The sequence below is a fragment of the Galeopterus variegatus genome, unplaced genomic scaffold (genome assembly GCF_000696425.1).
Source record: "Galeopterus variegatus unplaced genomic scaffold, G_variegatus-3.0.2 Scaffold3754, whole genome shotgun sequence".
Lineage (NCBI taxonomy): Eukaryota > Metazoa > Chordata > Mammalia > Dermoptera > Cynocephalidae > Galeopterus > Galeopterus variegatus.
In genome coordinates, this window is record NW_007729865.1 from 113300 (window position 1) to 132383 (window position 19084).

The 19084-nt window shown below is 54.2% G+C and overlaps 1 protein-coding gene across 3 annotated transcripts in view; it reads right to left on the minus strand.

Moving 5' to 3' along the window:
- The window catches only part of NCOR2 (nuclear receptor corepressor 2), a 161922-nt gene that overhangs the window by 79072 nt on the left and 63766 nt on the right, over positions 1-19084 (minus strand). For all 3 annotated transcript variants that reach the window (XM_008585917.1, XM_008585916.1, XM_008585915.1), the window contains exons 11-13: positions 18381-18559; positions 14461-14515; positions 11884-11982 (exon numbers count right to left, since the gene is read on the minus strand). In XM_008585917.1, coding sequence (XP_008584139.1) covers positions 11884-11982; positions 14461-14515; positions 18381-18559 — 333 coding nt within the window. The remainder of the gene's footprint in view (positions 1-11883; positions 11983-14460; positions 14516-18380; positions 18560-19084) is intronic.

The following is a 19084-nucleotide window of genomic DNA, read 5'->3' on the forward strand; positions in this document are numbered from 1 at the left end:
TTCCATAAAGGCCAGATGGTAAATATTTTAGGCTTGGTAGGCCACATGGTCTCTGTTGCAACTACTCTGCTGTCGTGTGAAAGCAAACATCACATACACAAGTGGACATGGCTGTGGGCCAATAAAACTTTCTTTACAAAAGCAGATCATGGGCCGGATTTGGCCTGGGGGCCATCATTTGCCCAACCTGCTCTGGACCAATGCTACTCAACTCTGAGGGTGCACATTAATCCACTGGGATCCTGGTAAAATGCAGATTCCCATTTGATGGGTCTGGGGCCAGGCCTAAGACTCCGCATTTTTTTTTTCTTTTTTGACCGGTAAGGGGATTGCAACCCTTGGCACGGTGTGGTCTGCACCACACTCAGCCAGTGAGCGCACCGGCCATCCCTCTACAGGATCCAAACCCATGGGCTTGGCACTACCAGCGCCACACTCTCCCGAGTGAGCCATGGGGCCGGCCCAGACTCCGCATTTCTAACCAGCTCCCAGGGGAGACTGCTGCAGCTGGTCCCCGGACCCCACTGCACAGCAAGGCCTTCGGGGTCCTTTTCTCACAAAGCATATAGGACTCTTGCCACTGACAGCAGATGACACCTGCGGAAGCCATTCCCACAGCTTGCAGGACAGAATCAGAAAGAACTAGAAGCCCTACTCTACCATCTCAGATGATTGCAGAGCTCATGGTGGAGGTCTATCTCTGCTTTTCAGACATGTCATCAGTCAGGCCAACAATGGGCTGTGTGCCCAGAGCTTGGTAGGGAAGTCCCCCCAAACCACAGCACAACTCTGCGGAAAACCTGACTGGATCAATGGTTAGCCAGAGCCATTGGTTCAAATCCCCAAGGGACCCCTACTTGCGGAGTAATGAGTGATGAGTGCTGGACAAGCAACCTGTACCTCTGAGCCTGCGCTAAAGCCCTGGACCTGGGGATGTACAGAAAACAGTCTTAATGAAAACGAATGCTTACCGAACACAACAAACATTTGATGAGGCCTTCTCCTCATTTCATACCTGTTGGTTACTTCAATCCCCCCAACAACCCTGGTATTACCCCTGTTTTACAGATGAGAACACAAAGACACAGAGAAGTTAAGTAACTCACCCAAAGTCACACAGCATTTCCTAGCAAGATCCTACAAGCCAGGTGCTCTGCCTCCCACTCTAGGCTGGGGGATCACGGCCTCCTCTCTATACCCATTTAAGCCAAACTGCACAGTTCATTCCTTCCACCAGCGTCTTATGAGAACCTAAGGGGGACACCAAGCCACAGAAAGATGCTGTCCCCATCTGTACAGAACTTGATGTAGACAGGAACTATGAGAGGACAGATGGAGGCTCTGGTGATGAGAAAACATTTAAAAGGCACAAGCACATCACAGATGTGGCGGCGAGGTGTCCTGACCCGCAGGGAACCAGGGATGAGGCTTTGGCAGAACAGGAAGCCTCTGAGCCATCTCCAAAGGCTTGTGGTAGTGAAGGATGAGAAAAAAGGACCTATGTGGGCAAAGACATGAGGATGTGAAAATGCCCGCTGTGCTTACCAAGTGACACACTGGGACATGGCTGGACAGCCTGGCCAGGTCTAACGCCCACGCTCAGAAATATACAGGCAGCACCTAATGGTAGCTGGAGCAACTGGGGGCTTTTTTCGGAAGGTGGATAGGGTGGGCGAGCAGGGGGCGCCGTGATCCGCCTGATGTGGACAGGCAGTTCAGTAGCAAGTGGAGGGAGGGTGATGACTGATCCCAGGAATGAAAGGGGAGCCTAGCGAGATGGTAGTGCTGACCACGCAGGTAGGAGCTGTGAGACTTAATTCTTGATGAGTCCTTAAAAACATGTTACAAGACCTTTCCAACATGCAGCAACGCTGACATTGGCATAATCTCATTCATTCATTCCACAAACACTTTACTGAGCATCTACTACGTGCCAGGTGCCCTCAGAAAGTGAGTCCTAGAGAAGTCTGCTCTCATTACACCCTCCATGTCTTGGCAGTTGGGGAAAAGGGATCCAGGGGCCTGAGGTTGGTGTGAACAGTTGGGTCATGGGTCAGGGGTCAAGTGCCAGGCAGAACAGAGTTTTCTATTGCTGGCAGTCCCCTCCCTAACCTGGCCTTTGCCCCTTTAATCAAGTTCCTCTGTCCCTCCTGGGGAAAATGCAGTCAGGGAACACCATCTTCGTCCATGAGAGGCATCTTTTTCTAAGACATACAGAGGCGTGCTGGAGCCAGCACATATCAGTGCATGAGAGTACACTTAAATTTCTAGCTATTTTGAAGGCCAGCTATTAAACATGGCCATTATTAAAAACTGAAACACATAACCTTATAATCAAAGGAATTATAATATAAACAAAGGATATAAGTACTCGAAGTGCATCACTTCCTGATTATTTGACTCCATGAGGCTATTATCTATGCTCTTGAGGTTATTTCCGCCAACTGTATCCGTATGGTGGAAATGGGATATAATAGCATGCCGTGGGCATCCCTTCCCAATTCCATGTTGGTGATATCATCACACTGGGAACCTGGAATCGGGCATGGAGGGAGTATTTATTGACACCACGGCAATTGGCACCTGCTACCAACTGGGGCCTCCCCACACAGAAAGCAGGGTGTTAAACATTTAGCAGCACTCTACTTACATATAGATGTGGGTCAATAGAACATCAGCAACATTTAACACACACTGTGCAAATCTGTTCTGCCTACACAGATGTATGGTCATGGCAGCCAAGGCTTTGTTTTAAATCCTAAATCAGAGCCCATCCTGACACCTGGAATAAAATCTGTGGTCCTCACCACAAGGCCAGAAGTATCTAGCCCCTGCCTACCTCGCCCACCTCCCATAGGGCCACTGCCCCCTTGCTCAGCATTTGCCTCCCAGAAGACACCACACTTGTCCCTACCTCAGGGCCTTTGTATGTGCTGTGCCCACAGCCTGGGATGCCCTCCACCCACCTCTGCCTGGCCGGTTCCTCCTTATTGCTCACATCTAAGCTCACGTGACACCTCCTCAGAGAAGCCTTGGGGTCAGCTCCCCCAAAGCTGCCCTGCCTCACATCAGCTGCCTTCTGATCCTGGCTTGCTGTTTTGTAGCCCTTAACCGCACCTCGAAGTGTCATGCTAATTTCTTTGTGCATCGTCCATGATCCACGTGGAGGTGTCAGCTTGTCTCATCCACTGCGAAGGCACTACAGGACGCACTCAGACACAGCCAGTCCCCACAAGACAATCTGCTGCCTGTGAGCTGTGGGGCCCTGCCCTCTGCCACCTGGGAACTATTTCCTGCCTCTTAGCAGCCCTGCTTGAGATGCCCCCTCCTCTTGCCACTGGAGTCCGATGGATCTGCTGCCTGGTCAATGCTCACATTTTCCATCGCCTTCCACCCCTCTGATGTGGTCTGCCTCAGCTGCGGCTGGCGCAGAGCCGGTCCCCCCTGTTCTGTGTCCTGGCCAGTGCGGAGGCCACATGCATCTTCTTCCAAACCAGTGACTCAGCTTGCAGGGTCCTTGGGATTTGGTCTTCTCCTGTGTCTCTCCTGGGGGTCCACCCACTAGTTGCCTTCCCTGAGAACAGCATCCCTTGGGGCACGTCTGGTGAACTGAGGGCCTGGGTAAGCCCCTGCAAATCTCTCCTCTCTGAGTACAAAGCTGGGCAGGGAACCAGAGACATCTGCTCCTTTTAGCCCTAAATCTACACCCAAATCCTTCCCAGCCCAGCTTGCCCTCAGCAGAGTGGAAGTCGGCCACCTCTTGCAGGCCTGGGCCACCTGGCTGGACCCCCAGTCTGGAGGCCCATCATGGCTCAGCCCCAGACACGCTCACCAGGTGGGCCTGGCAGGCACAACCCAGCCTGGGGCAATTCAGCAGACTCTGGCCTGCTACAGTCCATGCCAGACTGCACCGGCCAGACCACACTGCAGAGGAAGGCCAGGCCCTGGGAACCAGCACCAACCCACAGCAGCTGTCCCTCCCCTGCAGACCTTGCTTGGCTGGTCCCTCCCTGGAATGGCTTCCCGGTCACACTGTTCCCCGTGCAAGCTGCCCAAGGCATAGGGGCTGCTGGAGTGCCACAAAAATGGGGACAAGGTCACCTGTCCCTTGGCAGGGTTCTGGGAGAGGAGAGAGATGGAGGTGGCAGTGTGGGAGAGGGAAGGGGAAGAGATACAGAGATAGAGAGAGCATTCTAAAGACTTAGGGAGAGATGAGGAGAGAAACAGTCAAGAGACACAGACACAGAGATAAAGAGACAGAAAAAAGGGAAACAGAAGAAAAGACAAGAGGAAGAGAGAAACAGACAACAGAGTCATGTGTACACACACAGAGAAACAGGGAACCAGAAAGAGAGGGAGAAATGGAAACGGGAAACAGAAAGAGAGAGATCAATCTAGAGAAACACAAGAGACCTGGGGCTGAGGGGCCTGGTCAGAGGGACAGAGGTGAGGAAGTTGGACGGGGACACAGAAACCAAAGAGCTGCAGAGAACGTGCAGGCCAGACAGCGGCGGGACGTGCAGCCTCCCCCTCCCTGGACTTCCTCCATTGGGCTCCTGCTGGCTGGGAGGGGCAGACCAGGACAAGTGGAGCCCAGGACAGACTTTTCCTGTCCCCAGGTCCCGTCTCCTGAGGAACAGAAGGCAGCAGGCAACACTGGCCCTCAGGAAACCCTGACCCATCCCCACACTCCCAGCCGCCCCCTCTCCTCTGTGGCCACATGGCCCTGGCGGATGGATGAGGAGCACTCACCCTTGAGGACACGCCCCCTCGGCTGCACGAGCCCCCCATCGCTGTGCGAGGGCCGCGGTGGGCGGGTGGCTGGCCCATGGTCACTGCTGCCACAGGTCAGGCCCTGCTGCCTGGCCTAGTCAGCCTTCCATTCCCAGCTCCCTGACGATTTGCATAGTTGGGCCATCTACTGACCACAGCGTCCCTGCACTCTGGTTTTGCAATTAACTGGGATAACGTGGCCCCTCCGCCTATGAATCATGAACTATAAACCATTGTGCCGTCACTCAGTGCTTGAGCCAGCCCCCACCATGGCCTGTGATTCACCCAGGGCAGGCGGCAGGGCCGGGGAGCCCAGGAGAAGATGCTCGGGCTATGGCCCAGCCCGCATGCTCACTGGCCACTCATGGCCAATTACAGGGGCCAGGCTCCAGGAGGCGGGGGCTTGGCCCTCTTCTACCAAAGTTCAAGCATGTGGGCTCTTGTCAGGGTGGGTGTGAAGGGACTGACATTCTACAAGTCTATGCCTAGGCCTGCATCTCCCCCTGTCAGAATACGGAGAAGCTTCCGAAAGGTGGATGGCACCTTCCACTAAAAAAAAAGGCGGTCCTGCCAAATGGCCAGAGCATATCCCTTCCCTCCAGCCAACCACAGGGCTGGGCCAGCACAGCAGACACCAGGGTGGGCCTTGCTCTTTGTGGGACAGAGTGGAGGCTGCCACAGGCCCTGTAGATCTGAGGGTCTGAGACCAGAGACTTCCAATGGCCAGCACTTTCAATCAAGGAGTTTTATGTTCCACTTTATAACTATCCATGTTTTTGAAACTAGCTGCTGCAATGGTGGGCAAACAAACAGCTCTGGTACAGCGTGTGCAGGGTGGGGGTGACGGACAGGGAAGGGCCAGTCACCAAGGTCCAGGTCTGGCCTGAATGCTTCAGACAGGGTAGGTGTCCCCTGAATGATGTGGTGGCGTCTCACTACACGTTGTGGTTAAGCATCTGGGCAGGTCATGACATCTATAAAGTGTAGCTTTGCAAATATGCAAATGTGAAGGCTACCTCCCTGGAGGGACAGGCCAGGTCTCCCTTCTAGAAGAAACTTGCTGCCCAGCCACAGCGAGTGCCCTTGGCTGGCAGCCTTCCAGGCAGCTACATGGCTCAGAGTGCCTTGCCCAAGTTGGGCCCTGGCCTGGGTTGTCAGAGACCAACTTGGGACCCCTCAGACAAGCCATGTAGCTCCAGTGCACCCCACAAAGCTTGACTGCCCCCGCCGCCTTCCTGCTCCCTGCTCCCTGCTCAGGGGCTGATCCCCAGGGCCGAGACTCTCAGTGCCTGACCCGTGCCTGGAAGCTTGGTAGAAATGCAGAGTCTCAGGCCCTGGCCCCACAGCCCTCACATCCCCCCAAATGCAGACCTTGGATAGGACACCCAGGACACCAGGCTGCAGCCAGGTTGGACTGGTCAGCAGTGTCTGAAGGAGGCAGGGGGTCTAAACGCCAGAGAGAGCACATGGCCCAGATATCACTGGAGAGTTGCTTCTTACCGCCAGTGCCAAGGGCTTCTGCTTCCCCTTCCTCTCGGAGCCCACCACGCCTCCCCTCCTTGCCTGGACTTTAGTCCCACTGAGGCAGGAGTGGCAAGGGGAGGGACATCCCCACCTCTGGGCCTGGGCTATGAACCAGCCAACTCGGGAAATGCACCTTCCACAGGCAGCACATAGAACCCATCAGGCCTGAGAAGGGCAGTCGTGCCCACTCTCCAACACTCAAAGTCCCACCTGGTGTCTACCTCTGAGGCTGTTAATTGAGACAGTCTGGGGCGTTGAACGAGCCAGGCTCAGCTGATCCCTTCATGCCAGTCTTCTGAAGGATTATGATCTGATTCACCTCCAAAGGTCAAGTTTTACAGTCCTGGCATGCAGTAGGCATGCTATAAATGCTCCCTGAATGAACACACACACACACTGTGCGCCCGAGAGACACCTCTTGGGGTGAGCAGGTGGGCAACCTTGGAGAATGAGGTGGGAGGGCCCATGCGAGCAGTATCTGTTGTGCTGACAAGCCGAGCGGCCATTTGTGGCTGTCCTTAGTGACGGCGTGGCCCAGAGCCACAGGAACCGCGCCAGGACCACAGGCACCACAGCCTCTCTGCGGCCACCCACAGCAGCCTCTGTGGCTGTCAGCCACCCATGAGAGAAGGGGGACGTGCATGGGGATTGGGGCACTGAGAGAGAGTGCAGGAGAGACAGAGGGGGAGACAGAGAAGAGAAAGAGAAGGAGAGAAAGAGGAGGAGAGAGAGAGAGGGAGGGGGAGAGGGAGAGAGAGAGAGAGAGAGGGAGGGGGAGAGAGAGAGAGAGAGAGAAGGAGAGAGGGACAGCCCTCAGTGACTCCCTGGAGACATATATGGTAACAGGGAGCAAAGGAGAGCCAAGAGAGACAGAAAGAGACACTTACTGGCTGCTGGCCCCAGGAACTGAGGGACAAGCAGAGGGCCGGGGACAGAGGGGGATTCTCAAGGAGAATAGAGAGGCAGACACAGGGTGGGGTGGAGGCTGAGCTCAGGACACAGGTTCAGTTGGGCAGGTCCCACCTGCCACCCCCATATCAGGGGGTGCCTCCATGGCACAGATCGAGCCCGGCCCACTTGGGTCCCCCTCCTGTATCCACCCCCCTCCGAAATGGAGCCTCACAGTGAGCCCTATCTGTCACCTTGAACTAGCAGAGTTGGCACAGGCCTACGTGATCAATTAGGGCCAGCTTCTGAAAGACTGTCTTTGTGGCGAAAAGGGGACCGCTGGGGGGCCCTCCCTTCAGCTGCAGTGGCTGAGCGTGCTGGGTTTGGATGCTGATCTGTCGCTTCACAGCTGACGCCTCTAAGTTCCTTCACTTCCCTATGCCTCCACTTGCTCATCTGTAAAACAGGGATAATTACAGCACCTCTGCCACCAAGCTGTTTTGAGTTAAAACCCATCAAGCTCTCAGCATGTAGTTATGGTTAGTGCTACCATTATGATCATCTTTGTCATTGCCACCACCATCACAGCGGTCAGCAGCACCCTCATCCCCATGGCACTTCAGGGCCTGGCACCCCTGGAGTTTCCACAGGGCTTCCATGTCTCCCTGGGCTCCCAATGCCCCCTACCACGCTCCAACAAATATTGTCTGAGACCACCTAAGCCTTCTTTCAAAACCAGGGGCCCCAGGATGGCAGGGAGAACCTGACCCATTCCTCCATCCCTGAGGCCTCCCCAGGCTCATCTGCTGGGGATGACCCATCACCCATTTTCCTGTGGCTGTCTGGGGAGAGAGGGGGCAATGTCCTGGCTGGAGGGAAGGGGCTGTGTTCTGGAGGGTTGGGAAAGATGCGTGAATGAATGACCCGGGACAGCAGCCAGGGAAGGAGTGCAGGGCAGGGGGGCATGTGCTCTGTGGCCTGGGATTCCTGCCTGATCCCAAGGTCCCCGAGATGCCATGGGTGGACGCGAGTGTGTGTCAGAGAGAAGGATGGGACAGCACAGCTGTCATCTGTGTCTTGGGCAGAGGGCGACGGCCCCCCAGCCCCTGGTCAGTCACCAGCCCCACCTGGCTGTTTTGGCTGAACGGAGGTAGGGTGGTGAGGTGGGGGGGGGGGTCTCCGCTTACCCCGCCTCCCTCATTAAGAAGCTGCAGGTTCCATCCGCTGACAGTATCAGCCCACCTGGAGACCAACTCTGCCTGCACCCACTTGTGCCCTCCCAAGCCCACTCCACACCAGCCTACGGGAAAGGCCCATCCTCCTCACCGGGCGATTTATCAGCAGAGTCACAGGTTTTAGAAAACCAACCAGAGATAAAGAAGCTCAGGCTGGCTCCCGGAATTGCATCTCGAACTAACAAGACAGGGTGTGGGGCCTCAGTCTGCCATTTATTTTGCTGACATGGGGCAGAGAGAAGAGTTTTGGCTCCAAAGTCACCACTTGGGAATGTCCCGTTTATTCCATAAACTGGGCCAGCAGGTGGTGGCAAGGGCTATGGATCTGCCTGGCAGGGAAGTTGTTCTAGGATTCAAGTGTAAATCTCCACCCCTGGCAGGGCCCGGGCCACACCAGCACCTCGGTAGCAGCCTCACTGATCAGAGGAAGGTCCCTTAAGATATGTCCCATCCCCCAGGGAGAGAGATGGGCAGCTGCCATGCTTTCTTCTGTCTTTCTGGGACAGACAGAGCAGAGGCATCAATTCTCCAGCCTGGGAGCCCCAGCCTGAGACACCAGCTTGAGAAGAGGGTGAACCTTACCAGAGAAGCCCCACAACTCCCAGGCGCTACAGATAACACAGCTAATCCTCCAGGACATCTTGGATGAAAAGAGGGGCATGCTCTCCTCTGCTATAAAACATTCCAGCGCTTCCCCAGTGCCCCAGCCTGCCTGACCTTTGTTCCAAGTCATATAATCCTCTCTTTACCTCTCCCCAGCTTTACCACAGTCTAATCCAGTGGTCTTATACTTGGGACTGGGGACAGATTTCAAGAGCAGATATGTGTTGTTTGGCCTATATAGTACGTGGTTTGTTTGTTTGTTTTTTTTCCCCTTTCTTTTTTTTAATGCTACTTAAGATTTAAAAATCAGGAAATTTCATATAAAACCAGATTGCTAGCTCATCATCAAAAACCAGAAGATTTGGCAATTCAGAGCCACGTGGCCAAGAATCAGCTGGGGCTGAGTTGGGACACAAGCTCTCCGGTTAGCCACAGGCCTCATCATTCCCTATTGCCTCCCATGGACACTAAAGTCAAGTGTGAGCTACCATTTACCACCGAGTTTTCATTTCTATTTCCCACAGAGTAAAGAAACATTTCTATTTATCCAGCAAGAGAAAGAAGGTCCCATGAATTTCTCCCATTTCTTCATTCATTTAAGGTCCTGGAAGGGACTGGGACCTCTCTTCCAAAGACTCTGGGATCCCTGCTGTTCCTGAAGATGCCACACTCTCTCTCATGTCCCCATGCCTTTGCACCAGCTGTTCCCTCTGCCCAGGACACCCACAGCTCCACCCTTGTCCACCAAAGGGGCTGCTCCTCAGCCTCATCTTTGGGGCCCTTTACTCCGAGTCTTCAAGGACCTTCCCCAGCCTCATTCCTGTTGGGCAGGCTTAGCCTCTTCGGGAGACCTATGCCTGCTCTACACAACCAGCATGGAGCCCCCTATGCCCAGTGCACATACATGTCCCTGAACAGATGAGTCTACAAACAGGGCACTCATGCCACAGAGTGAATGGACAGGCACCCAGGACAGGAGGGGCAGGGCACTCACAGCCCCGGCCCCAGGGATACCCCCCTTCCTAAAATGATATCTACACACAGTCTTTCTGCCTCCCTCTGTGCATATATGGCCCTCAGCACAGGGGGAGGAGATGGGCCCTCTCCTTTTCAGAGCCTCTAGCCCAACCACCAGGAAGCACCCCTGCCATGAGCACACCCTCGGCACCCCCACAAAGGCAGTGGGAGGGGGACATGGAAGACTAGCAAGAGAACTGGCATACAGTGGGTGCTCAACAAGTACTTGATGACATTTTCCAAATACATCTAAAGGCCTTTAGCTCCCCTTCTATGTGCCACAATCCCCACCACTCCCTATCGCCCCTTACACCTCAGCATATTTATGTTCCGTACTGGCATTTATTTGGCCTTTTGCTTCTTAGTCTAGAAAATTCCTAAATGCACTTAAATTTCTAAAACATCTTTGGAATTACACGATTCCATGCCACTAAGCCTTGGTTTTACACATCTGTCAGAAGGGCAAGCGGGCAGCCAACTGTGGCTACATAAAATGAGACAGGAAAACCTTATCCGCAAACCAAATGCAGCCGCCCTCCAATGATCTGGGTAGACAAGGACCAACACTTAATCCCAGTCATTTCAGCCTGATGTTCAGAATGCAGCAAGGATGCTTTATTCCCCTGTCCACAGATCTCTTCCCTAACTAGATTTTGCTTAGGCTAACAGGAGAGTGGTGATTTCATAGTGGACACTGGGACAGGACCTCACTGGTGATGGCTGACCCTGATGCCCTAAGGGTGCTGACCTCTGTCAGCCTGGGAAAGGGAGGGTGGGCGGGCAGCCCTGGGGAGTCGGGGGCTAGAGGGTGCCAATGCCAGGGAGCACTGGCCTAAGAAAACTGCAGGGTCCTACCATCCCAGCTTGTACTGCTCCTGGCCTTCGTCACTCTCCCCTGGGGTCTCCAGGCCACGGAGGCCCTCAGAGAGGAAAAGCCTCAGTGGGCTGCAATCCAGCATCAAAGAGCAGCGCCCACCCTAAATCCTGGGAGGAGGCGGTCCCAGCATCCGCTCTGAGCTGATCCTCAGCAGCCCAGCAGCAATACCAATCCACCCCTTTCACTCCATCTCCCGAACACCAAGTACCCAGGATCCCCTTTCAACTGTGTTCTCCCGAGCCCATCACCTCTACCATTATTTACTGAGTATTTCTTCAAACCAACTCCTTTTTCCTCTAACTCAGAGGTCAGCAAACTTTTCTATAAAGGGCCAGAGAGTAAATATTTTAGGCTTTGCAGGCCATACAGTTTCTGTCACTATTGCTTAACTCTGTAGCTGTAGCATGAAAGCTGCCATGGTAACATGTAGACGAATGGCCGTGGCTGTGTCCCAATAAAACTTTATTCACAAAAACAGGTGGCAGGCTGGACTTAGCCCACAGTTTGCCAACCTCTGCCCTCATGTAAATAATACTTCAGTCTCATCCTAAGCAATGATGTCTGAAAAATGGTAGGTTGAGGTAGTAGATACTTTTCCTTTCAAATATGCATTAAAATAAACACACGAAACTATTGAAACTTAAAATACGTTAAGTTTGTGGACCACCGCAAGTCATCCTGGGAAGCCCTTGCTTTGGAAATGTGGCCCTTTTAAGCACAGAGACCAAGGATCAACCAGCCAGGAATTCTGGAATTTTCCAGGCTGAGAATGCAAGTGGCCACTTCTCCCCAGCTCTTTTCTCTGCTACTGGGGGAGCTTACCACAGCCAGGCAGGACAAACAGCCCCAGAGAGGGTTGGTACTGCGGGAGCCAGCTCCTGAGCAACCAGCGTGGAGATGGTTACTGCCAATCATGTGGGATGCTGACCACCAAGCGAGGATGCCTAACCCCAGCCCGCTTCTCACCTGGCTCTTGCCGCGGCGCCGATAGCTCCGCCTCACCAGGCTCTTATAGTTCTCATTCTTCTTGGTCAGGTAGTAATAGAGGACACACTCAGCCACCGTCTGCGAGACAAAGAGAAGAACACTGAGGAGTGGACAGTGTGGGTGTTCAGAGCAAGGAGCCAAGAGCCAGCAGGCCTGGGTTCAAATCCTGACTCCTCCACATACCAGCTGGGTGACCTTGGGCAGGTTTCCTAACCTCTGTGTCTCAGTTTTCTCATCTGTAAAATGGGAATACTAACAGTACATCACAGAGTTGTGAAGATCAGATAAATTAATATGTATGCAAAGTATTAGGACAATGTCCTGCACAGAGTAAACACTATAGAAGTGTTGCCTGTTACTACTATCACTGTTGCTGCTGCTGTTAATGGTATTGATGACATAATTATATGCCATCTTCAGTCCTGATGAAAAACAAGGACTCCAGCACACGGCTGGGCAAACACAAAGCCTTCTCCAAACCCAGGTGTGGAGTCCTTCCTCTCATTTGAGCCTCCTCTTCCCTAGTATTTGAGGTTCCAAACAACCTGTTCCAAGCTTTGTGCCACAGGACTAACCCATGTCCCCACGTGACTCTTTAAGGTTTACTTCTTTCTTGGCCGTGGCCTTTTCCAAGTGGATATGGGTCTGAATGCTGGTACTGCTGCCAGCTGGGTGAGTGACCAGAACTCCCTGAACCCCCACTGCCTCCTCGTCCACATGGGACTAATAAGAGTGACACCCTCAAAAACCAATGCCATGAGTCCCCACCTGCAGGCACGAAGCCTGGCTCCAGGCGGCAGTCCGCTAATGCTGGCAGCCTTCTCTAATAGGATATAAAATGTTTCCAGGATGTTCGAGCCAGTTCCAAGCCAGGAACCACTGTGAGGGGCATTCCATGAAGCCTGTCTAATGCAGAGGTGGGCTGGGCCTCTACCCTTCAACCGCCCTAAACAAAAAGCCACCAGAAACACACCACTAACAGAGGCTGCTCTTAGGCAGCCCCCAGCCAGGCTAAACCTGGCCCACTACCACGACCTACAGTTGAGAAACACGTTTTACAATCAGATGCCACTATTTGCAAACCAGGTGATGTGGGTGCCCGACTTATCCTTGAACAACTCAGGAGAGCTGCTTCCTGTACTGAGCAAGGACAGGCTGACCCTGCAGCCGGCATAGGCTGGCCATGCACCTGGCTCCCCACCCGGCCCACTCACTGTCAAAACCCGCCTGTCCTGCCGGCCTCTCACTTGGCACCTGCTCCTCCAGACCCTTCTGGAAGCTCTATTTAAGTCTCATCCTGGGCCACCTCTCAGCCATAAAGTTCTCTCCAGAGTAGGGACTTCTGATCCCCTCGATCCCAAACAGGATTGCTCAATTACCAAATTCTGAAACGCCCTGCCTCCATCTCAGGGAGCCCTATCGTGGAGTCGGCTGGGCTGGCCACACCCCTCGGGAGACGGCGTCACTAACTCAGAAGACAGGCTATTTATAGGGCTCATTGCTCCACACTGGTTTTTCAGGCACGGAGAGATTTTTTCCCCTTACGCAGGCCCATCTCCCTCCTTCTATGGTTATCAGCTCATTAGGGGCAGACATAGGAACAACTGTTATCCTTTAAAAGAACCGCCTAGATCCTGTACCCGGCCTCCCTCCCACAATCAGGAATCCTGAGGCCTCCACTGGGGGTTCAATAAGCTGGAAACTTTTGACTCAGGAGAATGCTGCTGGAAGTACACACATGGCAGCCCCCAGAAAGTGAACCACTGCCGGGGGCCCTTCTCACGCCCTCCCATGACGCTGGGGGGCTCCAAGGGCACAGCCTTGTCCACTCACGGCGACATCTCCTCCCCCACCCATGGCCTCTCCGGGCACTGCTCAGCCAGCCTTAGGGGTGTCCAAGGAGGGGCTTTACCATTATCTGGAGATGCTTTCATCTACCTGCCAATGGGAGCCGGAGCGAAAAGGGGGGCCACCAAGGCTTAGGTGTGAAGGGCAGGATGGGGTTCAAGAGTCAGTTCTATGCGAACGTTTGTCCAAAGGGGATGGGGACTTGCCAGCCACATGCCTGGCTTGGCCTCAGGGGCATTAGAAAGCACACACTGACCATCAGAGGGCCCTAGAAAGGTCACTTCATCCAGTCCCCTGGAAGCATGCCACTCTTGGCCACAAAGCCTTAATTGGGACGCTAGGCTTCCCACGCCCATCACCAATTTGCCGGACGCTTGCTGGCACATCTGAGGAGCTGGCAGGAGAGCCAGCACACGGGGCTGGGGGAAGCCTGTCTGGTCCCCAGCTCTCCTGGGTTTCCCAGCCACTCAGGAACCTGACGCTCCTCCCCCAAGGGCCCGGGAGGCTGGGGCGGGGCCTGTGCGCTTCTCCCAGAAGGGAAGAAGCAGGGGAAGGACTTCCAAGAGGCAGCTGGAGCGAGGGGCCAAGCAGGCAGAGGCCTCCTGGGCAGGGAGGGAGGATCCCCTACCCCGAGCCCAAGCAGAAGTGCCCACGGAAGTGGATGCCAGAGGGGCACGGGGTGGCTGCTGGCGGTGGGCAGCGACTCACCTTCCTCTCCAGGAATGACGCGATCAGGCCAAAGTTCTTGGGATGCTGCATGAACCTGCGGGAAGGGAAGGGTGGACGTGAGACACAGCCGAGGGGGGCTTCCCTGCGGGGCGGCCGGCAAGCTGCTGGGCGCTCGCCACCTCCACAGGCCCGGCCTGACGGGCACCGCCCCACTCGGAGCAATTAAGCCCAGGGGGGTGTGGGAAGGGCTGCGGCGGGCGGGGTGGGGACCCAGGGGTAAGAGAGGGCGTTCCTTGGAGTGAGTCACTGGCTTTAGCGCCTTTGAAAATATATTTGTTTGTCCTGCTGGAGGCGGCTTCCAGGAAAAATGAGGACATTACATGCAGCTCTTTGGTGGGGTTCCCCCCCTTTTAAAATCTGCTTTTGTTTCTCTCTCCAGCTGGGTCTGGGAAGCTGGGCCTCGCCCGGCCCACACAGGGCCTGCTTGGGAACACAGTGGGGCCCCTACCAACGAGGTCGCAGCCTGCTGGGCTGCTGGGCCTCCCCGAGAGAGGTGGGAGCAGAGGCTCCGAGTGCCCGTGGGGAGGCGTGGAGGCCAGCCAAGGAGTCGGCAAGAATGGACTTAAGCTGACAGGGGTGGCGGGGCATTGGCGCCATACCAACTGGCTTCCTGCGGAGCCGGGAGGATTACTGGGAAACCGCTCGGCCAGGCTGAAATGTCAGGGCAAAGGAGCAGGCAGCCAGCAGGGGCGGGGATGTGGGTCATGGCCTGCTCGGGCCCCAGGGATGCTGGGTGGAGTCACTGGCTCCAGTGTCCCCACGACGTGCCACCACCCCATGGCCTTGCTTGGGGACAACAGTGGCTGCTAGCAAGGCCAGAGCCGTGGGTGTCCACCCAAGGTGTTCATCCTGCTTGGCCCTCCAGATGGCTGGGCAGGGGTCCAGGGGTCCCTCCCCTGCTCCCAAGCCAGACACTGAATTCGGAACGGCCTCTTCTCTCTTCCTGGAGGACACGGCCCAGCACAGAGTGGCAGGCTTCCCTGACCTGCGGTCCCGCCTGAGGCGGCTGGCAGAGCTGGCGCTGTCCTAAAACCTTCTTTTCCAGACATAGAATCCTGCCCTTCCCCTCCCTTTCCTTGTCTCAGTGACATTTCCTCCCACCCAAATCTCTTCCACGGGTTTCCCAGGCAGATATGGGGGCCCCAAGAGACCACGAATTAAACTAGGTCACCCACCCCCCCAACCCTTGCCTGCATCCCCTGCACCAGGCACCTCACGACAGCTGAATGAGGGAGGCACTGCTGCCATACCCATTTTACAGGTAAGGAAACTGAGGCTCAGAAAGGGGTGGCTTGCTGGAGGTTGAACCACCTGCGTGGTGGAGCTCCACATCATCTACACATGATTTTCAAAGGCTCCGAGTGCTATTGATTCCTCTGCAAATGAGACCTCAATCCGAAACCACACTCCTTAAGAGACACATGAACTGCCAAGCCACTCCTCACACAGGACCCCAGCTAAGCCAGCCCTATAGGCCAGCAGACACCAGCCCCGCCTGGGCCCCCATTTGTCAGCTACCGAATTAATAGAGTAAGAAATCATCAGGCCTGAAGAACAACATGAAATCTCCAGAAAGGTTGAAGACACAGCAATCAACCCAGAAACAACTCTTTCTTTCTATTTCTTTTAGAAAACATAAAAAAATTAAAATATCAAATATACCAGGGGGAATTTACATATTTAATGCAACAGTAATTCTTAGCATCTGTCACTATCCTGCTGTCACCTCCCTGGTTTAAAATTGTAAAATAAGGGCCGGCCAGTTAGCTCGGTTGGTTACAGCACAGTGTTCTAATACCAAGGTCAAGAGTTCAGATCCTGTCCAAAAAAATAATCCCATAACATTGTATGATATATTACAATGGAACCTGATTGGACAGGAGAACGTTATGTCCGCTATCATGGGGACCTAGGCACGTGCTACGAAGTAACAGGATTTTTCTGTCCCCAAGCAATAAAACCCAAGCGTGCCATGGGAACCACTCCCCAAAGTGTCGTTTCCTACTGACGACTGCAGGATCAGTGCTATGGGCACCCGAGGGCTCATTATACCATCCCTCCATTTTTATGTGTGTTTTAAAATTTTCATAATTAAGGGCTGGCCCGTGGCTCACTCGGGAGAGTGCGGTGCTGATAACACCAAGGCCACGGGTTTGGATCCCATATAGGGATGGCCGGTTCACTCACTTGGGAGAGCGTGGTGCTGACAACACCAAGTCAGGGATGAAGATCCCCTTACTGGTCATCTTTAAAAAATAATAATAAATAAAAAATAAAATAAAATTTCCATAATTAAAAGCTATTCTTAAAAAATGTTATTTTCCACCTAAGACCCTCTCGGATCGCCCCTCGTGTTGGATACAAGTCCTGGTATCTGAACCAGCTCATCCCACCCTAGCTTTGCCCAGAACCCAGAGTCACCACAGCCCATGGGCCCCACCTGGCACTTTGTTAAGCACTCCTCCCTGACGCCCCAGCCAGAGCAGAGACAACCCCAGGCCTCAGGCTTAGGCCCCAGCAGGTGGCTTTGCTACTGACAAGGCCTTCTTCAGAGGGGAAGGCAGTGGCTCAGCAGCTGAGCCTGTGGGGACAGAATGAAGTCTGATCCCAACGTGCCCTGCTGGCCAAGCACTGTCTGTGCCTCAGTTTCCCACTCTCCTGCTTCATGGGGCTCCTGGGTCTTGAGGAGGCTCTAAGACCTGGGGAGGGAGCCCAGCCTATAGGTGGCAGTCATTACAACATACTGTCTCCAGGGCGAGGTGGCTCAGGAGGACCAGACATGGGGACCCACCATCTCCTCTGGGGACCCTCGACCAGGAAGGGAGGGTCTCCTTTTGCCTAGATGTCACATCCCAGGTGCTCACCATGAACGGTGGTCCCTCAGACACAACTCTTCAGTTTTGGGGGGGATGGGGTCTTTCTCCACCTGGAAGCTCCACACTTGTCTCCCCCAAACACTGCGTCACTTCAGATCTCCCCAAAGCTTCACCTCTTAGTACCCAACTCTTGTCTCTGCTTTCCAAAGCCCCCTGCTCCCTGGATCCCTACTCCCACCCCACACAGCCTCTCCATTCCAGCTGAGGGAGTCTGAACCCTACCTCTACTGCATGCAAGCTGTGTGGCCTTTGCTAAATGTCTTCACCTCTCTGGGCCTCTGTTTTGTCACCTGTGTAATGGGGACAGCCTGGCTGGGCTGCTCGGAGGGATAAGAGAGACAAACGTACAAAGCCCAGAAAATACTGGCACTGCACCTGGGATCAAGGACCTGCTCAACAAATTGCCACCTTTTTTTTGTTTTTGTTTTTCAAGAGAAAACCAAAAAGCCATTGGCCAGCCTCAGATCCCTGCCCAGGACTGCGGCCCAGCCTCTAAGATCCTCCTGCCTTGTTCATCCGTTTCCCAGGAGGCTGCCTTTGCACTTTGTACTGGGTTGAACAGTGTCACCCTCAAATCCATTGTCTAGCTAGAACCTCAGAATGTGACCTTATTTGGAAATAGGGTCTTTACAGATATAGTTAGTTAAGATGAGGTCATACTGGAATAGGGCAGACCCTAAATTCAATATGACTGGTGACCTTATAAGAGGAGAGAAACACACACAAAAACATCACGTGAGACCAAGGCAGAGAATTGGAGTGATTCATCTACATGCCAAGGAATGCCAGGGAATGCTGGTGGTCACCAGAAACCAGGAGAGGGCCCCGGAACAGACAGATGCTCTTTCACTTCTTCCAGGAGCAGCCAACTCTGCTGACACCTTGATTTGGACTTCTGGTCTCCAAAACCGTGAGGAACTAAATTCCTATTGTTTTAAGCCACCCAGCATGTGGTCATGAGTTGCAGCAGCCCCAGGAGAGCTTTCGGGTTTCTCAGCCAGGCCCAGGCAAGGGAGGACTCACTTCTCCCGGAAGGTCTCCTTCTCCTGCTCGCTCCACATGTTCATGACCTGGCGGTCTTTGTACACCTTCATGGGGTCGTCCATGAGCCCGTTCATGTTGATGAACTTGATCCGCTGTTGGTCGGCATCATATAACATGGGTGGGATCACAGCCAGCTGGCGCATCTGCTTCTCCAGGTTCTGGAAGGAAACGCAGGAGGCAGAGGGCAGGGTCAGGGTGAGCAGGCTGCGGCAGGAGGGGAGGAGGGGCTCCCGCTGGTGCTGGAGACGTAGGTGAGGTGCAGAGGGTACAGATTCTCTCAGCCAGAGCGGGAATATTTGAAACCAAAGAGAAAGAGAATGATGAGTTAAAAAATAATAAGAACTCGTGTTGGGGGAGAGAGAATTTAAAGGTAGCCCAGACAGGTTTATGGTGGGCAGGGCTGTAAATTAAATGCAGAGAGCAGCAGCCGCCTTATCTACGGGAGGGGAGCAATGAATCTTCCCCTTGAAATGGAAAGGCCATAAAACTCTACAGGAAAGAGGTTCAACCCAGCTGGGCCAAACTAGCTCGGGGAACATGCCCTGCCACCCAGGATCAGAGGGCAAGTGGGGGGGCCCTCAGGGTAGGCAGGGAGGCGGTGGCAGCCCAGGGGCATGAAGGCAAGTCGGTGGAGAGTCTGGTGAGACTACAGAACCATTCCCCACGCATCTCCTCCCCCAAGC